This window comes from Peromyscus eremicus, chromosome 7 (assembly GCF_949786415.1).
Source record: "Peromyscus eremicus chromosome 7, PerEre_H2_v1, whole genome shotgun sequence".
Classification (NCBI taxonomy): domain Eukaryota; kingdom Metazoa; phylum Chordata; class Mammalia; order Rodentia; family Cricetidae; genus Peromyscus; species Peromyscus eremicus.
In genome coordinates this window covers 54,725,974-54,750,093 of record NC_081422.1, presented here as the reverse complement: position 1 = coordinate 54,750,093, position 24,120 = coordinate 54,725,974, and the positions used below count along the sequence as shown (strand labels likewise).

The 24,120-nt window shown below is 47.1% G+C and overlaps 1 protein-coding gene across 1 annotated transcript in view; it reads left to right on the top strand.

The window, feature by feature from the left end:
- The window catches only part of Thsd4 (thrombospondin type 1 domain containing 4), a 485,807-nt gene that overhangs the window by 181,905 nt on the left and 279,782 nt on the right, over positions 1–24,120 (top strand). The window contains exon 4 of the mRNA XM_059269043.1: positions 5,942–6,078. Coding sequence (XP_059125026.1) covers positions 5,942–6,078 — 137 coding nt within the window. The remainder of the gene's footprint in view (positions 1–5,941; positions 6,079–24,120) is intronic.

Genomic DNA, 24,120 nt, shown 5'->3' with positions numbered 1-24,120 from the left:
TTGCCTAGCAAGCACAGGGCCCTAGGTTCGGTCCTCAGCTCCGGAAAAAAAAAATATATATACAATTATTTATTATGTGTGTATCTGGTATGTTTGTGTAATATTTATGTGCATAGAGGCCAGAGGTTGACACTGGATGTCTTGCCCCTTTGCTGTTTTTTGTTTTCCAGACAGGATCTCTCACTGAACAGAGTGTAATGATTGGTTTCACTGGCTGGCAGGGGAGCTCTGGCAGGCTGGCCATTTCCTCCTCAGCACTAGAGTTATAGACTCCCAGGTTTGATGTGAGTGCTGGGGCCCCAAGCTTGGGTTCTCATACTTTTATAGCAAGTATTCAATGAGCTGAGCATCTCCCCACCTCTGGGTTTATTATTTTAAAAAACAAACAAACAAATAGAAATAAAACTATTGTGCCAATAGATCTTTCCAAGGAAACAGAGCTCAGTGAGTAATTTAAGTCTTTCAGATGTATTAATAGGTCAATTTTTAGCTATTGGCTGCTCTTTTCTAAGTAATCTAGGTTTTCTTATATGTTTGTGAGCATTTTTATCCTGGCCAGGGGACTTTTTAATACCAAGGAATCTGATTCCTGGTAATATCCTAAATGTAGCTAAAAAGAATGCTTGTGTTTGGGGTATGTATATTATCTTGCAGTCTTCTTCTTTGTGGTGATGGGATGGAGCCAGGACCTGCTTTGTGCCAGGCAGGTACTCTACCACTCAGCCTCCTACCCACCCAGGATTATCTTTTAATTTTAGCTGTGGGATCTGGACCCCATTGGCCCAAGTCAGAATGCTCATCACTTCCCAGGTGTGTCCCCAGAGTGACAGTTCTTGACAGCAGTGGCTCCAAAGCTTGACTGTGGACAGGGCTTCATCCCCAGGATTTCAGCCTCAGGAGGCCCGGGAACCACCTGAAGGGTTTGCATTTCAGCAAGTTCCCCAGTGATGCCCAGAGCGAGGGACCACCACAAACACACCGGGACCACCACAAACACACCCGGGACCACTAGTGTTGTGGGTAAAGGGTCAAGGGATCTCCATGGGAACCAGGGGAGCATTGGGAAGCAGAGGAGAACAGAGGCAGAGAGGAACAGGCAGGAGGGAACAGGCAGGAGGGACGTGGGACAGAAATGTGTGCTCAGTGGCACTTAGTCCACAGCTGCCCCAGTGACTCCTTTTTGATTCCTCCTCCCCTGCACTAAGAAACCATGGCGAATCTGCTCAGAGAGAGGCTTCCTCGTATCAGAACTGCAATTTTGTTTTTTTGTTTTTGTTTTTTTAGTAGTGCTGGGATTGAATATTGGGATCCCCATGTGTTAAACATGTGCTCAACCACTGAGCTCCACAGTCCTAGAATTATACTTCTTCCATTCCAGAGAGAACAATAGGAATAACATGGACTCTTGTTTCCCAACCTTTCTTCTGAGCCTTTTGTGGATATTTTGTTTAGAATCTCAAAGGCCTGCGGTGGGGATGCATATATGTATATGCAGGGTCCAGAGGAGCCTGGACAAAATCTGCCCAGAAGCTCCAGGATGCTCTCTAAGGCAACAGGACACTAGGCCATATTGTCAGGAGGTTCACGTGAGCTCGGGCTTCAGTTATATCTTGGGTACAGATCTGAGAAGAAGATCACCATGTAAGCATTGGGAGCAGCATTCTAGCCCAGTGACAGGTTGGAGCTGTAGGTAGAATGAATGAATCCGAGCCTGAGGCCATTCTTCTGGGTTGTTTCCATTTGGTGATTCTGTTGTAACTATCTCATGCTTAACCTTTCTTTTTTTCTCCTTCTCCTTCTCCTCCTCCTCCTCCTCCTCCTCCTCCTCCTCCTCCTCCTCCTCCTCCTCCTCCTTCTTCTTCTTCTCTGTCTTAGTTAGGGTATCTATTCCTATGATGAAACACCATGACCAAAGCAAGTTGGGGAGGAAAGGGTTATTTGGCTTACACTTCCACAGCACTGTTCATCACTGAAGGAAGTCAGGACAGGAACTCAAACAGGGCAGGAACATGGAGGCAGGAGCTGATGCAGAGGCCATGGAGGGGTGCTGCTTACTGGCTTCCTTCCCATGATCTGCTCAGCCTGCTTTTCCTTCCTTTTTTCCTTTTTAAAATTTATTTATTTATTTTTCTAACTTTCTTTTTATTTATTCTTTGTGTATTTCACATCATGCCTCCCGATCCTATCTATCTCCCCCCTCCAAATAAATAAAATTTAAGAGGAAAAAAAAAGAAAGAAAGAAAGAGAAAAAGAAAGAAGGAAGAAGGGGAAAATTTCATCTTGGAAGCTGCAGTGTGACACAGTGAGTCACTCAGTAAACCCCTTTATCCATATATTTTTACACGCAAGTGTTTATCACAAAGAATCGTTGGTCTGGTTCGAGGCTCCTGGTTTCTACTGTACCATCAATGCTGGGCCCTCACTAGAATTCTTCTTGGACATCCCTTTGCTGCCCTGTGTCATCAAGATTCTGTGGTCCTGGTTCTGTAGGACTGACACCCCACCCCATCCCCTTACTTCCCCCATCCCCCCACCCTGCTTCAGCAGATAGCAGATGGGGTGGATATTGGGGTGGGCCAACACATAACCCTGGTTCTAGGCCTGGGTAGTTGCAGGGCTGGTCAGCCTGCCGGCTCTCCCCTGTCTTCACCACCAGGACTAGCTCTCCAGCATTGCCCTGGCTAATTCACCCCTTGCAGCAAGGAGCAAGGGGCGGGGCCAGTTCTCTGGCTTTTCTGTCCTCAGAGTTGATTCTTCCTGCACCTACACCTTCAGGTCCAGCTCTGTTACGTTGCCCAGGAGAGGTGTAGGGGCTACTCTCTAGAGTGCTGCAGCTGATGAGGGACAGGGACAGCTCTCCTACCTGCCTTAGGCATTGATGGGTGAGAGGGGAAGGCATCTCTCCCCCGCCCGTGCCACCACATGACAGATGAGTAATGGGGAAGGCTCTATCATGCTGACAGCTTTGGGCTGGCTCACCCACACCTCCACCAACACGGTTGGCTCTACTATGCTGCCCAGGTTCAGGTGCAGGGCCTGTTCTCCTGAGCGTTGCAGCTGGTGGGAGGCAAAGCCAGCTCTCCCGCTCTTATGACCTCAGGGCCAGCTCTCCGACTTGCCTCAGGCATTGATGGTGGGGGGGAGTAGCTGAAGAAGCCTCCAGTTGAGGTTCCCTTCTTTCAGATAATTCCAGCTTGTATCAAGTTGGCATAAAACTAGCCAGGACATTTTCTAAGCAGCTTTTTATATTGTGGTTGCAAATATCAAGAAATAAAATTGTGGCTGATGTGGTGGTGCACACCTTTAATCCCAGCACTCGGGAGGCAGAGGCAGGCAGATCTCTGAGTTCGAGGCCTGCCTGATCTACCAAGCAAGTTCCAGGACAGCCAAGGCTACACAGAGAATCACTGTCTCAGAAAAAAAAAAAAAAAAAAAGGCAGTGCTCCTGGACCGTCCTGGCTAGCTCATCACAGACTGAGGCTGGAGAGATGGCTCAGTGGTTAAGAGTGCATGCTGTTCGTACAGAGGACCTGAGTTTGGTGCCCAGCACATGTGAGGCGGCTCACAACTGCCTGTAACTCCAGCTCCAAGGGATCCGACATCCTCTCTGGCCACTGTGGTCACTGCACTCAGGTGTAGTGTCCAGGCCTTGCTCTGGCTTACATTCCCTTACCTCTACCCACCTACCCCCCCTTTTTTTCACTATTGGATCTAGAACCCAGTGCCTCACACCGGCCAGCTGTCTCCTTAGCCTCTAGATTTCTTAAAGCAATAAAGTAATTTGGTTTGGGAGAAATTCCCAAAGATGTGTCCATCTTGGTATTCAGTATTCTGTGAGGTTTGTTTTCCAAGATCACCCATTCTGTTCTCATGTGGCCAAGCAGGAAAGTAATCTCTGGGCTTGTAAGCTACTTCCGGTGCTCACAAAGGATCCACCCTTCCCTGAACCCTGTGGTCCCTGAGCCTCCCTGGCTTTCCCTGTTAGCGGGCTCTAGGGGCTGTGGAACAAAGGCAAGTTCATTGCTGTGACAGGCAGGCAGCCACTCTAGGGGAAATATGATGCATTGTGTTGGGTAGGAAAAAGCTAGTATTACCAGATCCAGTAATCTAGTTTTTAGACAGAGGCAGGACCCCGAACGTGCTGTCTATGACTAAGCATGGAATTTATATTGTCTTCAAAAACAGGTTTTAAAATCAGTGTGTGCTTGGCTTGTCTGTTTCTTTTAGATATGAAATATATTTTGCCTAAGCATATTTTTCCTTTTGGAAACCACTAGATTGATTCTCGTTCCCTAGTTAGCATGCAGTGAGCACCTATTGTGTACCAGGTCCTGTGTAAAGTGACACACAGAGAGTCTGAGGTAGGAAAATACAGTTGGCAGGTGACAGATGAGAAGAAGACAGTGTGTGTCACTTTCCTTGTTGCTGTCTGTCTCAAAAATATGTCATCAATGCAACTTAGGCAGGGACGATTTTGTCCTTGTCTGCTTGGGGGTGCAGTTGGCCATTATGAGAAGCAGCTGCTGACATGGAGTCCCCTGTCAGGAAGCAGAGAGAGAGGAAGGCTGGTACCCAGCTCACTTTCTCCTTTTGTTCATATCCAGTCTGGGGCCTCAGCCCATGAGATGATGCCACCCACGTCAAGGCTAGGTCTTCCCTCCTCGGTTATGACACCCTGGAAAGGCATGCGCCTGCATGCACACTCATGAACATAAACAAACAAACAAATTTTGAGAGCGTAAGAAGTGATACAACCATGTAGGTCTCTTTGTTTGTTTATGGAGACAGGATTTTGTGTGGCCAAGGCAGTCTTTGAACTCACTGCGTGTCCTGGTTTGCCTCCTCTTGCTGTAATAAAGACCGTGATCAAAAGCAACTGGAGGAGGAAGAGGGCTTTGTTTTATCTTCCGTCTCACACTCCATGTTGCAGGCAGGTTAGGACAGGAACTCGAGGCAGGAACTGAGGCAGAGACTGTGGAGAGCGCTGCTTGCTGGCTTGCTCTCCAGGATCACATCAGCCACCTTTCTTACACCTCCAGGACCACCTGCCCAGGGGTGGCACTGCCCATGGTGCACTGGCTTCTCCCTCCCCAATCATCAATCAGAAAATAAAAGGCCCCACTGACTTGCCCACAGGCCAATCTGGTGAAGGCATTTTCTCAGTTGAGGTTCCCTCCTCCCAGATGACCCCAGCCAGCACGCTGTGTAGTCATGGAGGTGACCTTGAATTTCTACTTTTGGAGTGGTGAGGTTACAGGCATATACTGCTATGTCCTGCTTATGCCATGCTGGGGATCAAATCCAGGGTCTCATGCTTGCTAGGCAAGAATTCTACAAAATGGTCATATCCCTAAGCCACATCCCCAGTACCCCTTATAGCTTTTAAGTTCTAAGAGAAAGCATAGCAAAGTGTAAAAATTACATGCTCACCACATTTGCCAATTCATAGACTATAACTACAAATCTACAAAAGCATGGTGGTGTGTCAAAGCAGAATCATTATTTACAATGGCGAGACCTTTAAAAAGTCCTTTGCAGTGTTCTGTCAGCGTTGAATCTCTGTCATACATACCGGTAGATGAAGGGACATGCCTGCCCCAGACTGTCAAATGCGGGAGGTCTGATGGTGTTCTTACAACTCTCAGAAGGACGGGAGAAAAGACAGAAAGTAAATTGGCGGCTGCCGGGCTCGGAAGGAGGAACTGAAGAGGCAGCTAACAGGCATGAGGCTCCTTTTGGGGGAAATGAAAATGCTTTGAAATTTGATTATGGCAATTGGTTGTACAACCTTGACTATACTAACCCCACTCTGGTCAAAACAGTTAATTTTATGTTCGGTGAAGTTTATCTGCATAAAATACACAGGTGGAAGGGTGCGGATTGATTCTCCAGAGGTGAGGTCACTCATACCTCGTCTTTGTTCTTTATTATTTTTTGATAGTAAAAGGCAATCGCAAGTGTGAGTTGAACTGCCAAGCAACCGGCTACCGCTTCTACGTACGACAAGCTGAGAAGGTCATCGATGGCACCCCCTGTGACCAGAATGGCACAGCCATCTGTGTGTCGGGACAGTGCAAGGTGAGTGCCCTTGGACTTGGGAGTCTGTGCTGTGGGTGTTTAACCTGTGACTGACGGTTTTCCAGGGCCGAGATGGGCGGGCTTGCCAGCTCAATGCTTTTGATCTTTGAGAGTAATGCTGGGATATGCCAGCTTTTCAATCATTAAGTGACTTATTTTCACACTGCGTGCTTCATAGAGGCCTTGACACTTGAGGGTCCTTCCTGGTGAGGTCTGGTGCTCCTTCCCCACCCGTGAAGTGGGGGTTGTAGGAAGGGCATAGCTGTCTCAGTTGGAAATGGATGGTGCCAGTGTGCCAGTAGCATTTTAAGAGAATGGTGTCTTTTAGCCTGCCTCTCCCACATGAGGCAAGCTTCCAGAGGAACGTTGTTGAGTGCCTTGTAGAGCAGAAGATGGACTTTCAACAAGAAGTCTCCCACCTCCTCAGGCTTCTGAAATCTACAAACTCCCCACCCAACTTTCAGTGGGGTGTTCCATGGTGACAGAAAGTGCCATTTAATTAAAAAGATGCATCTGAAATAAGAGAGCACAGGTTTCATAACCACGTGTGTCTCCACCTGGCCCTCTGCCCTCCTTTCATCTATAAACGTGTCTCTGGAGCTAAGGCCTAATTGGTGCCCATGCAAAAGAGGCCGAAATCCTATCTCAGTTAGTGCACCGTGATCAGCAGGATTGGCTAAGAAGCCCTTCGGCTAGAATGTTCTTGAATGTAACTTCCTGTGTGTTTAATATCAGAGCTAATAAAGTATGACTTATATATCTCTATGTACAACCTTCTCCCTCATCACCTTCCAAAACAAAAACCAAAACCACAGTCCTTGTGTGTATGTGTTCGTGTGTGTGAATGCAGGTGCATGCCCCTTCCACCGCACATGTGTGGAGCTCAGAGGAAAACTCGGGTGTCAGTCCTTACCTTCTACCTTGTTTAGAGGCAGAGTCTCTTGTTCTGCTGGTCTTCCAGCCCTGCTGGTCCATGCTTCCTGGGATTCTCCTGTCCCCACCTCCCATCTCACCGTAGGAGCACCATGAACTTCCACATCTGGCTCTGTGTAGATGCGGAGAATCCACAGGCAGACCTCCCTGCTTGCGCAGCAGATGCTTTACCCACTGAGCCATCCTTCCAGTGCCCCACCCCCGATGGCTTAGAAAGTTCTTTTTTAAAAGTGAAACCCTTGCTGGTATGAATTAGCTTTTCTGTAGAGTTTAGCCTCAGCATCGCATTGTCACAAAGATTCTCACATTCTCACTCTTCAGAGTTATATTACATTAATCTGCAGAGAAGATGCATCCATCAATGCCGTTTTGATGAGAAAGTTTCAAGTAAAATGTAAAAGAATTTTCTAAATGAGGTTGGTCATCTCAGATGGAGAATGAAGGAAGTTGAGAAAGATGGAGGCTCTCCTTGATATCTGATGTGAATGAAATGTTTTTGGAGGAGTCAAACCTGTAACAGGTCTTTCTTTGGACTGCCAGCTCCTGAATAATGACACAGAGACTTTCCATTAATTATAAATGCTTGGCCTTAGCTCAGGCTTGTTCCCAACTAGCTCTTAAACTTAAATGTACCCGTTTATATTAATCTACATTCTGCCATGTGGCTCGTTGCCTCTCCTCAGTACCATATGTCTGATTTCCTCTGCATCTGGCTGGCAAATCTCTCAAACCTCAGATTCTTTCCCAGAGTTCCTATCTCTCCCGGAAGTCCCACCTATCCTTTCTTGCCTAACTATTGGTCATTCAGCTCTTCATTAAACCCATCAGAAGGTGCCTTACACAGATGAAGTTAAACAGACACATCTTCAGTGTACGAAAAGATGATCCCAACACAAACAGCCCAGGAATAGGAGCTCTGCAAAGAACAGGCTACTTCACCATCCAACAGGGCAAGTGTTGGTGTTGCTGTAAGCCAGCCAAGAGCCCTCTGAGGCTTGCCATGTGCTGAGCCCTGTGCTGTGCTCTGTATTGTGTGTGTGTGTGTGTGTGTGTTATGTGATCATATATATTTTATCTTCAGTGCTTAATTTTTAAAAATTATTCAATAATTTTTTCTTAAATATATGAATGAATAAGCAAACTGAGTTGTTGGTAAACCTCTCCTGAAAAGAACCAAGAATATGATTAATAGAGGATTATAACTGTGCAGCCCTTGCTCTGTTCTCAGGGCCTCCTAAAATCTGAATGATATGAGTGGGCACATGGCCCCAGGCTGATCCAGCTGGCTAGGCAGGTGCCTCCTCCCTCCCTCCCTGCACCTGTGGTATGCACCCCTCCTAAAGCTTCCTCCACCGTCTAAGAGGGTGGCCTACCCTGCGAGAGGAAGAACTATCTTTGGACAAGAGTACAAGAGTAGCTGTACTCCCCTGCTAGAAGCCTCAGACAAGCTGGAAAAGTCCATGTGTGAAGCGGTGTAGGGTAGCCAAACTTCCAGGGCTCCAGCAAACGAGGCATTGCTTGTGGCCATGTGCCCTAAAAAATGTTAAAGCTGAAACTGAACGTAAACCTGATGAATTTCCCTAGTTATATATTTCTTTTCTATTAGGTATTCTTTCTCTCATTTTTAGCTGCTCAGACAACTCCCTCACATATTGAGTCTGTCTTGATTTCTTGATTAATACATGCTTGATTTTCCTTATGCACACATACACACATGCACACACGCACATTACAGGGATCTCTTGGGTCTTGTCTTCTTGAAGGAAAGAATTCAGTCTAGAGTCATGGACAGTCAGAGCAGAAGGTCCCTGAGCAAAGCAAACACTCCAAAGAGAATCTGGGAAACAACCCAGTGAGTTCTGTGCCATGAATAGTAAAGAAATTTTTATGAATATTTATGTGACAGGTTGCGTACTCATGGCATAAGGTGACCCTTTGCCTTCCCAAATCATCATGGACAGGATATCCCCTTTAGGGGTTTTCCTCTCATGAGCTTATGGGAAGCACACCGAGAGTGGGCGAAGTGTAATAATAGTGTGGGGGAGTGCAATGATAGTGCAAATGATACTAAATTGAAGTCCAAGTCTTTTGAGGGTAGAGACCCTTCCGGGGTACACGTGTATGGGAAATGCTCAGATGGCTTAGTCACTGATATGACAGGAGCGCTGAACCTGCAGCTTAAATGGTTTCTAACCTCTGAGGGCCATTTTGACCGGGAGGCCCAGCTCCCTCGGTCTTCTGAGACACAGCTGCTGCCTTCTTCACTTACCTCCTTTCTCTTTGCCCACCGGGTATCACACAGAATTCTTGGTTATCCTCAGTACTACACATCATTACCCATTCAGCAGCTAGCAGGTCCCTGCCACACACTGGGGTTGGACGCCGGCACTGAAACAATGGAAAAGACTGACATGTTTCCTACTGCCCTAAGCTTGAAGCCTGGCAGAAATAGTATAAAAAGCCCGTGGAGTGGCAAAAGAATTACCAAGTTGGATGAGTTCTTGGCAGTTACCAGGGGCCTGAAAACATGAAGAATTGTGGAAAGCCTCATTTAGTGGAGTGTCACAGGGAAGTGTCTGAGGAGCACAGGGTCCAGGTGACAGATGGAGGCAGTACCGTTGACCTCCAGCTGCCCGGATGGAGAGACCCGGCTCAAATGAGGTGCTCAGGGGCTGGCGGATGTTGAGGTTCCTGCTCGCTCCTTCTCTCTGCCCATGGTTAATCTGGTCTCTTCATGGGGCTATCCTTAGCTAAGGAGGCCCTTACATATTCCTGAACATGTGCTGGCTTTAGCAGTGGAAACCTCTGCTAAGTCATTGCCTAGGTCTCGACAGACTCCCCTGGAAACAGGATGATATAATGAGTCAGGAATAGACTATGAGGTCATCCTGGATGTCCAAAATGAAAACGGGTCTATGGATAAGATTGGGGACAGGATGTCCAGAGCTTCCCATGTGGTCCTGATGGCGCCTCTTAGGCTAGAGTACATGAAACAGAGCAAGGTTCGTGGCCCTTTCCCATGGCTTTCTGAAGAGATGGGATCTTGCAGCGCTCTATCTGAGTTGGCAGGTGTGGTACCTGTCACTTAGTACTAGGAAAAGAGGGGAAACCTCCACTGAGCCCCTGCCCCCAAACCAAGCAGAAGCTGGCACTGGGGCTACCATCTGTCTTGGCACTGGGGCTACAATCTATCTTGGTACAGGATCCAAAGGGCTACACAATGCTTATTTGATACTGTCACACCTATAGGTGCTGTCCCCAAGGCGCGACATAAAACGTCAGGGTTTCAGAGAGCTATGCAGGGTCTGGACAGCCCATGCAGCCTAGTCGGACTAGGGAGCTAATGGGCATTGTGAAAAGCACCATGGCCAAATGCAGCTGGGGGAGGAAAGGGTTGATTTCAGCTCACAGTTGTAGTCTAGCACGAATGGAAGGCAGAGTAGGAACTCCAGAGAGGAACCTAGAAGCAGAAACTGAAGCAGAGGCCGTAGAGGACTGCTGCGTACCGGCTTGCTCCCCATGGCTTGCTCCCCATGGCTTGCTCCCCATGGCTTGCTCAGTTTGCTTTCTTATGTATGCCAGGACCATCTGCCTAGGGCTGGCACTGTTCATGTTGAACTGCCCCCCCCACCAATCATTAATTGAGAAAATGCCCAACAGGCTTGCCCACAGGCCCACGTGATAGAAGTGGTTTCTCAATTGAGGTTGTTCTTCCTAGACGACTCTAGCTTGTGTGAAGTTGGCAAACCCTAGCCAGCCCAGGTGAAGTACCTGGCTTCCTTTGGGTCCCTGTACATGTTCCTGCAGAAGCAACCATATCTACTGGTAACTTGTGGGATCGGACTCTTATGACTATGGGCATAGTATGCTTAGCACAGTGATGGCTGAGGTGGGGCCTGGCTTGGATGTCTTCGTGAAGGGAACATCTGTCATCTCAACACCAACTTTAGGCATCCCTTATAAATTGCTGCCAAAGTTTGAGTGAGCCAGATTTGATGGGAAACCTCTGGAAAGACAGGCTAGGGTGCTGTACACCTCGGTAGAAGTCAGTGTTAGAGGACAAACATATAGGACACAATTTTTCATTTTGTTTTATCATACATGGTGTTGCCCCAAGCTGGCCATGAACTCACTAAGTAGCTAAGGATGACCTTGAACTCCTGCTCCTCCTCACTCCACCTCCCTAGTCCTGGCATTCCAGGAATGAGCCCCCAAACTGTCTTGTGTGGTGCTGGAGGGCTAACCTAGGACTTGGTGCTTTTATAACCATATTTTGTGTTTTTGATAGTCAGAAAATTTTCTGATTTAAACATCAAAATATTATCCTTCCCCCTCATCTGCCTAGTACCCCACCCTGCAAGAGGAAACAGCCACCTTTTGATAGCATCTTTATGTAGACAGGTTTTTATGCATCTACTTGCCAATTGATGTTTTTTGCTTTTCTTTCAAAAGTCGTTTTATTGCATTTTCCATTTACTGTGTGTTTATATGTCTCTGTGTACGCATGCATATGCCATAGCTCACACACATGGAAGTCAGAGGACAACTTGCAGGAGTTGGTTCTCTCCTTTCATCAGGTAGGTCCTGGGGATTGAACTTGGATCATAAGACTTGGTGGCAAGCACCTTTACCCACTGAGCCATCTCATCAACTCTTACATTTTATTTTTCCTTCCACTTGATACATACAGCACATACTACCTCATACCTTGGTTTTTTTTTTTTTTTTCCTAACCATGTTTTAGGGGATCTTTCCATCCGGGTATCTAAAGCACATCTCCATTTTACACTTGTGTAGTATTGGATGGTATAGCAAACCATGATGAGTCACATGACATCTTTGACCATTAGCAGCAATGCCATAAAAAAAAAATGCATGTGTATGTGGTGGCTTCATTTACACGTTTACAAGCACCTGATAAACTCTCAGAAGCAACATAAGCTTGTCTACATAGAACGGGTTGGGGAGATAGCTCAGCAGTGAAAAGCACTTGCTCCAGAGTCTGGTACCCAGTGTGTATATTATAGGACTCATCACTGCCTATAACTCCAGCCACACTTGTGTCACACATGTGTGAGTACATGTGTGAACACACACACACAAATAAAATAAATCTTCTTTTAATAAAGGATGTGTATGTGTGGATTTGCAATTTTAATAGCTGGCACATGGCAAATTGCCCCCTAGAGTGATTGATGACAGGGACTGTACTCCTACCACCACCAAGTGAGGCCATTTTTCAGAATCCAATTGGATTTTTGCCAGTCTAATAAGTGAATAATGGTGCCTCTGATCAATTTTGTTCCTGTCTACTTCACTTTGAGTGGGATAGTACATCTTCATACCTTTAAGGACCACTCAGAGCCTGGACTGGGATAAAGTGGGTGAGGTGCCTGGGATACAAAGCTTGAGGAGGCATTGGCTGGCTGGCAAGGTCTCCTTAAATGTGTGCCGCAGACTCCTGACCTGCCTTGCCTTGGTCCAGCCTGCATGAGCCCTCCTGACCCAGGCATCGCCGTTTACCTTTCTCTACATGATCTATGCTCTTGCAACTTTTGTGCATTTTTTATTCAGCTATTGCAAAAGGGATTTTTCATACGCCAGACATTTCTACTTTTATGTTATAAATTGCAAGAATATTTTTAGGGGGTGGGACCAGGTAGCCCTTTTACCTGGGCCTTTGCTAATGGGATTTTCTTTCTTTCTTTCTTTTTTTCATGCAGAAGTTTTAAATTTTGTAAGTGGTGAATTTATCGTGTTTTTTATGATTAAGGATTTTGTGCCATAGGATTTCCACACTGTGAAGTTATAAAGAATTCTCAATCCTGGGTATGGTGGTATGCATTTCTAATTTTAGCACTCAGGAGTCTGAGGCAGGAGGATCAGGAGGCTGAGATCAGCCTAGGATATGTAGTGAGACTCCCTCTGCTGTGTTTCTGATAGTAACATGTGGTTCTATGCATTTACATTCTTACATTTTATATTGATCCAGTTGGGTTAATGGTGCTTCATGTGAGCTTGGTTGTAGGGAAGTACGTAATAAAAAGCAGATATTTGATCCCCCCAGACTGCAACTAGGATCCTGTAATGTTTTAGCTGAATCCTGTGTCTTACTGTGTGTTTCAGTCTTTATAGATAGGTCAGGTCATGTCACACATCAGCTGAGACTTTGGGTGCTTGAAGAAATGACTTTTTTTCCAGGGTTGGTACATGAAGTTTTCTAGAACTGGTTGATAGTGACATCTAGTGGTCAATGATGAAATTGCATGTCCTTCAGATCAGCTCAGGAGGAAACTATCATGAATTACTGTTTTTGTTGAGAGATGGCAATAGACTAAATAGAACAAAATGAAATAAATAGAACTAGATTTCTGCGGCTAAGAACTTGGAACACTCAGACTAGAAGAGTGAATTCTCCTTATTTCAGCAAGAGCCTTAAACAGCACCCGGACACCTTATACACACCAATAAACTGTTGCCCAAACTTAATTCTAAATTAGTAAGTTAAGTGTTTAAGATCAGCTTTATGTTAGCACTTCCCCAACAAGTATGAGTATAACTATACTATTCAGGTGCCTGGAGTGGGTCACACGTGCCTCTGAGAATCAATCTGTAAACTTGGGGAGCTGATGCCGCTGCATACAATTTTTAGAAAATTAAAGGAGATTGTTTGCCATGTGAAGGGCCAGGATCAGCATGGCATGGGTAGTAAGTACTGAGTGACTGTGCCAAGGGTGATGGTGGTGGTGATGGCGGCAATAACAGTGAGATCAGGCAAGCGATGGTGTGACAATGTCATCATCTGTGTGGGTAGCGGTGACAGTGGTGGCTGGGTATGGATGCTGTCCTGGGTATTGTGACTCGATTCTGGGATCAGAGAGCCTGAGGAACCACTTTATGATATAAGGAGAAATAAAGAATGTGTAAGACCCAGATAAAGTCTCTGGAGTAGGGAAGGCGGCTGTGGGGGAGGGGTAACCCGTCAGGGCAGCGTCTGAGCCCGGCCAGCGTCTTTTGCTCCTCGACTTCTCCATTCTCCACCCTCATCAGTCTCTTGTGTCTCTCTCAGGTGTTTCACACACCTGCGCACTCTGATAAGCGGTGATCAGTTTGAGGACAGGACATTGATCTTAAGAGCTGAAGAACTGTTGATAGAATTGACTAATATTCAGAAACTGTTAATAGAATCACTTAATATGCAGAAAATACAGGGGGCAGAAACAGGGAGGCTGATGTTAACCCAACCTGGGCCAACTTTTCCCACACTCTTCCTGTAGATTTGAAGTTTTTCAAAGTACAAAGCCAGATGGGAGGAAGTGGAAGGAGGAAGCGGAAGGTTTTCCATTTTCCTTACTGAGTTCGAAGTATTTCTTCAGTGGAGGGAGGCTGGACCGGAGCCCTGATGTCTGTCCTGTGTTCCTTCCCTCTTTCCTGTCTGACTTCTCTGGCTTCTCATAGATACTGTTGAGAACGATAAGGTGAATGGAGCTGTCCCTGCTGCCCCAGGGTCTCTTGACCCGGCTTGCCCAGCTGACCAACTGGGGTCTGACCTGTAATAAACAGAAGACACTCCATTCATGTGCAAAAGGACTCCTGGTGTTGCTTGGCCATTGACTGGGTGAGGGAAGGGGCAATGCTGACTTTCACTAGGAGGAAAACGCCATTCAGTTCTCAAGGAAGAAAACAAACAAACAAAAAAGTAGTGTAACGCAAAACCCACTGTCGGGACCCCTGCTGGCAGTTTTCAGAACTGCACCATCCTTTTTTTTTTTTTAAAGGCTTACAAGATGTGCTTTTTTGAAAAGTATTTTTTTTTTAAAGTATATTCAAAGGTATGTTCTGCCCCATTCACTCTGAAGCATGTGCCGCTTAACTAGCAAACTCTGTGTTGGATTCAAACACAGTGAGTAAGAGTTCAAAATTTTTAAAGACATGTAAAAGATGTCTTCTAAGGCTAATTTGGTTTGCTTAGAAAAAGAAGAAGGTATGAGACCAATGTTAGAAGGAAAGATGGGTACTTCCTGTTAGCTTGAAATCTGGCAATCCCATAATCACCCAAGCTCAAGGCTTTGATCTTTAACCAATACAAAAAAATACGAAGATGGCCGGGATGCAGCACGCTGGACAGAATACTTGTCTGGCATGCAGGAAGCGTTCCCAACACTTCCTAACACTGGGCATAGTAGTGGACACCTGTAAACCCCAGCGCTACAGAGGTGGAGGCAGGAGGATCAGAATTCAAGGTTGTCCTCCAATCAGAGTGATTTCAAGGCCAACCTGGGCTACATGAATGAGACCCTGTCTCTAAACATGGCCGGGTGGGGGGGGGTCATAAAGATACACGAAATGGCCTCTCCTGTGTGGGGTATCTTCTCTTTCCATAGCAGTGTTAATACACTGTAAATGCATGGTGACTAGCCAGACAGGACAGAGTGGGGACAGTGAGTGTCCAGGCTGAGTGAGGCCGACTGACAAGCTGGAGATGTTGGTGCAGAGGTGAGGGTGTTTCTGTTAACACTGGACTTACTCTTTTCGTTACCCAGAGGTGAGGATGTTTCTGTTAACACTGGACTTACTCTTTCGTTACCCACCAAGCTCCCCAGAAGAAAACGACCTTCCCATCAGTGATAGTTTATTGTTGTTATTGTCTGTTTGTGTGTTTGTTTTCTCTGTCTTCAGGAACAACAGCGGTCAGCCAGGCCAGATATAGGAGCATCAGCCTAGATTCTCCCTTCCCTCCCTTCCCTCCCGTGGCATGTTGGCGATGAGGCGGGAAGGAACATGCTCCTTAGACGCCATGTGTCCCCACCCCCCCTTTAAGTCTTCATCAGCGCTGTGTAGAGAAGCAGGTGGCTTTCCCGGCCTTCCTGTCTCTGTTATTGCTCTTTCTTATACACACTTGCCAGTGCTGTCTTGTGAAATACGAACCTAAACATGTCACTCTCCTGCTGATGAACTTCCAGAAGTTTCTCCATGGTCTCCGGTTCGCCCTTGACTGTTCCGGGTCATTCTGTCCCAGTGAGCTTTCACCATATTTGCTGGCCCATTGCTCTCATTTTCTTTTTGTTTTTTTAAACCTGTCACCTTTTCCACACCTCTCACGTCTCCCCTGTCTGCTCCTGCTTCCATCTAGAGTGTCTTGATATGTCTGGCTGCAGGTACAGAAAATCCCACCCAAAAGTTTAAACACCAAAGATTCCTTAACTCTCGTCAGTCCTGCGTCTGGTGGTTCCAGGGTCGAAAGCGCAAGTTATGGTATCAGGAGGACAAGAGTCACGTTTCCACTCGGCCGGCTCTGGAGAGTGGTGCAAACCAAGTACCTTGAGCCAAGAGGGAGAAAACAATACCCAATGGGTTGGCAAACAGTGGGATCTACTGAAGCCTTCCCTCTCTTTTGGTAAACCCCCAAATGCTCAGCTAAGGAGCCCCCTTGACAAGACTTCTCTGACCACCGCATCCTTTACAAGAGCCAGGGTGGCCCTGGAGCTGGTCCCACCAGGCCACCAAGTCTTTGAGACAGAGCTATCTTGAAAAGCACAGTTCCTAGGACACTATCACAAGCCCACACAGCAATATTTGTTGACTAAAAACCCACAACTGGCCAGCTTTGAATTGGACCATTAGAAAAGACTTCCTTCCTGTTACGGAAACTCACCTGAGTGTTTTTACCCATGGAGAGTCATTTTGTGTGAGAAAGAAAGACCATGCTAGAGGAAGAGCACTGAGCCCATGGAGATGCCTTTGCAGTTTATCAGGGGCCCAGGGTCCTTCAAAGGGTCTTCCTCTGCTGTTTGCAGTGTGTGACAACGTGATCCGATAAGTACCCACTGCCTGTTCTACTCCACTGAGCCCATGTCCAGGCAGGAGGAAGGGCTTGGGGTACAAGCCCTGTCCAAGGAATCTGTGTCTTTCCAAGGATCAACACAGCTGTCTTCATCCCTCCTCCCAACAGACAGGGCCCATGGTTGCATCCCATTAGCCAGACATGGCTTTAGTTTGGTCGGGCCATTACCGACACAGGCCTTGTCAGGTTCTGTTAGGGATAAAGAGAGCTAGATGCTGTATGACTTAGATAGTGTCACTTCCAAGGAGTCTTGTTTTGAAAAAAGATTTATTCTTTTTATCTATGTGCATGAATGCTTACTTGCATGTATGTCTGTGCATCACGTGCATGTCTGGTGCCCACAGGGACCTAAGAGCATCAGATCCCCTAAAACTTGAATTATAGATGGTTGTGAGCCTCCACATGGGTGCTGGGAATTGAACTCAGGACCTCTGGAAGAGCAGACAGTACTCTTAACCACTGAGCCATCTCTCCAGCCCCCCTCCAAAGAGTCTTAAGATGATTTAACTTGGTTATTTCTTCCGCTTGCTTGAAACCAAATAACAGCCATTTAAAGATGTCAAGTAGAAATATTGCACTTGGTCCTTGTAGGAATGGCTTATGTCATGTGATGCACTATTTTACTTTCCTGTCTGTTGCTATGACAAACACCGTGGCCAAAAGCAAATTAGGGAAATAAAGGATTTATTTGGATTTTGTTTCCAGGTCACAGTCCATCATTGAGGGCAGGAACTTGAAGTAAAAACCATAGCCAAATGCTCACTCAAAGGCTCATGATCAGCTAGCTCTCTCATGTAGCCCAAGACCACCTGCCTAGGGAACAGTGCCACCCCACAGTGGGATTGCGCCCCCCCCCATGTCAATTAACAATCAAGACAGCCCTCCCTGCTTCAGATATGGCCACAAGTCAATCTGATCTGGGAAATTCTTCTATTGAGGCTCCCTTCTCAGATGACTCTAGGCTGTATCAAGCTGACAGTTAAAATTCACTAGGATATCCACTGCTCTAAGAATATAGATGACACATTGGGAAGACTGAGGTCCAGAGAGATGTCATTTGCCCAAGACAAAAATCAGATGTTTTAGTGACAGACCATTTAGGAAACATCCTATCCTTAACTTCCAGTAGAACTTCGGCACCATCTGGGGAATGAATGATTTTATTGCACACACACACACACACACACACACAAACTTTGCAGTCATAAAAATTGGGTTTATTAACTTATTTTTCCAACTTCACACGGCATAATCTTCAAAAACAAAAACCACAGTTACCTTGCTTGCTAGATACAGTCAGATTATGAGGGTGTCAATGGTGGTCCTTCCTGCTTTCTGTAGGTAGATAATTCTTGAAACCTGAAGGAAAGACTTTGCCCATGGAGACTTGCAGTTACCTCCACTCACACCTAGATGGCGCTCACACATTGAGTGGAACTCACATGGATAACTTCTAACTGCCTAGAAGAAACTCACAAATTTTTTGAATAAAGGTGGTGAAAAGTTCAGTATTAGTGGCTCTCAGGTGTGGCTGCGTGGATGGATTTGGTTAAAGGAGAGGTGGTGAAAACTGAGGACTGCCTGTAAACACACCCGGTGGTTTTGCAGACCCCTTTCTTCTCCCTCACTGCGGCCATGCAGACAAACCATTCTGTAGAATGGCTGGTTCTCCTGGTGGGGCCTCAGCACTACCCAAGACACCCAGAGAACCCTATTCCATCTGTCACATACCCTGACGTGGTCATCACAGAAGACACTTGCTTACCATATCAGGACTCTGCTCTCCAGATGGTGGGGGTATATATACTGTTAGCAGTTAAGGGACTGGCTTTTTTAAATTCCTCTGTCAGCATAAATACACGTTATTATCCAGTACTACAGATATGCAGTTTTTCCTGGGGGTGTATTGGACACTGCTTCTATGTAACAGTTCAGTAAAAAGTGGAGCAAGAGAGATGTAAGTGCCAGTCCAGGTCTTGTTCCTACAACTTAACTTTGCAGTCTTACACAGGGTAATTAGCATCTCTGCGCTTTAGAAAAACAGGTTGGTAACAACAGGATCTACATTATAACGTCATGATGATATGTAAGTCATGATGAAGGCAGGTAGTCCCATCACCTGCTAAAGTGAAACTAGGAAAGAAAAGTGGGCGAATATTTTCACCATGTTCTGACATGGAAGTCCCAACATTCAGTAGTGTTAATTATTCCTTTCTAAACCACCACTTTAGAATCACTATAACCAGATTGTAAAAATGCATTGGGACCAAAGCAAGACATGAAATTTGGCCAGAGAGCCTAGGCTCAAGCTGAGCTAGTATGTTTGAATAAGGCTTCATTGGGAGGATTTGGTGTGTACCCCAAACAAAATGACTAGGAAGGGAGAAGCAGGGCATTGGAACACCATCCCACATCTGTAAGATCCACTAGGCAAGCTGGTCGAATGGTCGCCTAGCATTCACAAGGCCCCAGATTCAGTCTCTGGTGCCCTACAAACAGGGCATGGTGGGAATAATTCCAGCCCTTGATAATTGGCTACAAGAGGATCTGGAGTTTGAGGTCATCCTCAACTGTGGAAGGAGTGCGGGCCCAGCCTGGGATACACAAGAGCCTGTCTCCTAAAAAAGAAAGAAATAGCCATAGCCAGTCTTCACCTCATTCTGTGGTCAGCTTCCACCACATTTCATAAAAGCATTTGCAGACAGGAAAAAAAAAAATTCACTTCAGATTTAAAGAAGAAAGAGAAGCTATGAGCAGCATCCACGTGATACCACAGTGCAAAGCGTGAATTGGGGCTCTGACCCGGGACGGTTCTCCAGCATGGAAGTGAGTCGCCTAAGGGAGTTGTGTTTATTAAATCCAGATGAAATCAGAGGCAGGAACGGGGGAAGGAGGATTTGGACTTTAAGACAAGTAAATCCAGCAGCGCATCGGAAAACCCAGGGGGACAGTGAGCCTGTCACCACAGCAGTGACAACGAAGGATGTGGAGCCACAGCAGGAATGGAAGACAGGTGGAGGCTCACCCTGCCAGTGCCCTGCGGGAGGCAGCTGGAGACTCATTCTTGCTCTTCATTGGCACCCAGCAGAGCTGTGCCTGCTCAGGGAAACTGTGGCAAGGCGGAACAGGTGGCCCTCGGAAAACACATAGAGCCTGTTCCCATTCAGCTTTGCTTCCATGGAAACAACGTGGTTTCTGGTCCCAGAGCATCTGCAAAATGGAATTAGTTCTTCTTACACCGAAAGCAGTGTAAGACGTGTGAATTAGCCACTTATCGGAGTCTATGATACAGCGCATGTTCGGAAGTGAGCTAAGTTACTCATAGCTCCTGTGTCTACCTGATAGATGTGATGGAGACATGGGCATGAGGCAGGGATAGCATGTCTTCTTGAAGCCAGTTGTCCGTTTCTGACCTTCAGATCTCTTCTGTGCCGACTCTTGGAAAAAAACTCTGCTCTCTCGGGGGTCCTCCTTCCTGCTCAAAAGTCCCTTCCCTTCCAGATCTCCACCTGTCCCCTGGGTGGAATCAGCAAGAGTCACAGTATACCAGGAAGCCTCGAAGCACTTTGACCCCAGAGGAAGGGTGTTGGTCCCTGCCCTTCTCTGTGGGCTCTTGCTGGCCTGCTGGGTCATAGTGTTGTGGAATATGCCCATGGCTCTGGGCCTCCCATCTGTCTTCACCTCGTTTATCCCAGCATGGTCTCTGTAACTCTAGGTATACTCACAGCGCAGTGGAGGACTTGATGGGCCCCGGCCTTCCCGCCTGCCCTTCCTCCATAGTTAGCGTTACCTCTGCTCACACTTCCCCGAGCCTCCTCCGACTCTCAGGTGGAAGACGCCCTCCAATGGAATGATGGACAGTATTTGGAGAGGAAGCCCTGAGCAAGCTGTTTAAGTTAAGTGTCCCTTTAAGAAAAGATACTAGAGCAGCTGGAGAGATGGCTTTGAGGTTAAGAGCACTGACTGCTCTTCTAGAGGACCTAGATTCAGTTACCAGCACCCACATGGCAGCCCCCAACTGTCAGTAACTCCAGGTAGACGGACATCTGATGCCATCCATCCCTGGCCTCCTTGGACACCAGACATGCATGTGGTACACACACATTCATGCTGGCCAAACACATAAACTTAAGAAAGAAAAGACACCAGAGATCTTTCTGCTTTCTGTCTCCCTACTCACACCCACTGAACACACTTGCTACTCAGTGACTGTTTCCTGTGTTTTGAACCGAGTGACAGCTATGAGCTTGGGTACCATTAAAAACAAAGCCAGGCTACATTACCGTAATTGTCTGTATGTTGTTGCCTGTTGTCCTGATCCTGAAGGAGGGAAGTATGTGCCATTGAGATTTCTCTCAGGAGACTCATGGAGACGCACATTTTAGTAATTGTCACTAGGGTTAGGACAGTGGCCCAGTCAGAACACTTGTGTGCAAGTACAAAGACCCGAGTTCAAACCTGCAGCACTCACGTGAAAAAGCCGGGTGTGGCCGTACACCTGTCAGGAACCCCAGCCCTGGTGGAACAGATACAGGAGGATTGGTGGGCTTCCTGGCCCACCAGCCTGGCTCGAGGTTCAGTGAGAGACCCCGACTCAAGGGACTAAGGAAAACACTAGCAGAACAGGGCATCCAGTGTTCGCCTCTGTCCTCCCCACACATGCGTGGGCATGTGCACCTGGACACACATGTGTGCATGTAACACACACACACACACACACCTCCCAAGAAAGAACTAGTGTGAAGGGTCATTAGAACACAAGGGCCGAGTGGAAAATAACTCCCAGAAATGTGCATTGAAAACACTTTCTTCTCCTGCTCCTCTAGAACAGGAGTTTGGAAAAAAGAAAAAGAAAAAGGAATATGGTTGAACGCTCAATGCAAACAAGGCAGTTAGTATGTCGATGTAACTGGATAGCTTTGAAAGGGAGGTGGGATCATCCCTGGCCCGGGTCTGGGAGCCTGGCTGCCAAAGAGCGAGGCAGCCTGGCCTCTCTCCCAGCCATGAGGCTCCAGGGCCTGAGGAGCCCAGGCCCCACGAGTGACACCTCGTTCTTCAGACACTCTAATTTATAGTTAACGCCTTTTAAGCAAACAAGAGGGAGGAAAAAAATCTGGTTCATATTACAACAACTTGCAGTGAAGGGAAGTCTGGGAGTTCAAAGGAAAAATGTCCCAGGAAAAGCTTAGGCTGTTAAAATTCATTTGGAGTGGCCAGGAAGGTAATTGGAAATTAAAACTAAGGCTTTCTCCATGTGATGCTTTCTCTCTTTCTCTCTCTCTGCCTCTCTCTCTCTCTCTCTCTGTCTCTCACTTTCTGTCTGTCTCTGTCTCTGTCTCTGCCTCTGTCTCTGTCGCTCTCTCATCAGCAATCCTTGTCACTTAATTCATGCCAAAGAGCAACCAAATGAATTCACATTTGTTGCTAAGACTTATTCCATCAGAATATCAAAGGTCCGCAAAACTCAGTTAAAGGGACAGAGAAGTGTGTGTGCTCGTTACAAAGCCAGACCCCTTTGGACCCTCTGTGGCTTTGTTTTTTTGGGTATGCATCTTCTCTGCATGGATTTGAGGCGTCCTCTCTTTACACACACACCCCTTTGCAACCTCTCTTCTCTGGGCGAGCTTGCTGGGAAGCTGGGTATCAGGAGAGGAGAACAATCTCAGACCGAAGCCGGCGCTGCTGCAGAAAGGAAGGTGTTGCAGCAGAGCCATCCCTGGTAGAAGGGTGCAAGACTGCACGCTGTATGGATGACTGTCTTAGTTAGGGTTTCTGTAGCGGCGGCGGCGGCGGCGGCGGCGGCGGCGGCGGCGGCGGCGGCGGCGACGAAACACTATCCATAACCAAAAAACAAGTTGGGGAGAAAAGGATTTATTTTAGCTGGTCAGGACAGGATCCTGGAGTAGGAGCTGATGCAGAGGCCATGGAGGAGTGCTGCTTACTGGCTTGCTTCCCATGGCTTGCTCAGTCTGCTTTCTTATAGAACCCAGGACCACCAGCCCAGGGATGGCCCCACCCACAACGGGCCAGGCCCTCCCCCAATCAATCACTAATTTAAAAAATACCCTATAGCAGGATCTTATAGAGGCATTTTCTTAACTGAGATTCCCTCCTTTCAGATGACTCTAGCTTATGTCAAGTAGACATAAGACCAGCCAGCACACTACGGGGCTTGTCATTTAGACCTAGGAGTGGTGTCTTGTGTTTCAGTGATGTGTTGCTTTGGCGGAGAGCTCAGGGCAGTACTACCCAGCTTCCCCTGCGGTCCCTTGCTTCCTGTATGGGAGGAGCCTGTATCTTAATGAGCAGCTGTCTTTCCACCTACCACAGCAGCTCTTCAGCCAAGTCCCTTTTATTAGTATCTTTCTCTTTGTTGTGACAAAACGCTGGTCAAAAGCAGCTTAAGGAAGGGAGGGAGGATTTGTTTCTGCTCAGGGTCTGAGGGTCCAGTTCACCATGGCAGGGAGGGTGTGGCGAGGAGAGCTTGAGTCAGTGGCTGCATCCACACTCGGGAAGTGGAGCGCCATGAATGTTTCTGCTCAGCTTGCTTTCTCCTTTGTATTCAGTCCAGAACTCCAGCCCAGGGGATTTGCTGCCGAAGTTAGGGTGGGTCTCTCCACCTCAATTAACCCAGTCTAGAAACTCCGTCACAGACATGCCTAGAGGCTTGTTTCTGTGTTGACTTTAAATCGTACCATATCCATGTTGCCACAAGCCCTGTCCTCAACCCTAGCAGTTGTCCTTCAACTTCAGCAACCAGGCCGTAATGCATTGCTGTTCTCCTTGGCAGCATGATGCCTTCCCCGGGGTAAATGTGAATTTGGGGCACAACTCTTTTATATGGACCGTAATTTGGATGAGAGGCAAGGAGCAGACATTTGGCTGAAGCGGAGGTGTCGAAGGCACAGCTGGTGTCTTCACCACAGGTGGCCCTGGACTGAGGCAAGCAGGCTCACCATGTGCTTTTTCCTGACAGCTCTGTTTCTCTTGAGCAACAGGGGCTGTTATGGACCCCACCCAGACTCGGTGAGCTCCGGTGCCTTCCTTAGTGAACCTACCAGAGAGCTAAATGTTCATCAGCCCAGTTTGACCCACTGACCTCTCCGCCTGTGCCACCTTCCGCACACTGCGTCTGGATTGACTTCCTTGGTTCGAATCCCTGGAAGAGTAGCAGTGCTGTTTTGCCATTTAAGATGGATCAGAGGAAGGCGTGCTTGTCTCCTCTCTGACCTCCTGTGGTTTACTTTGGGCTGCTTACAGAAACA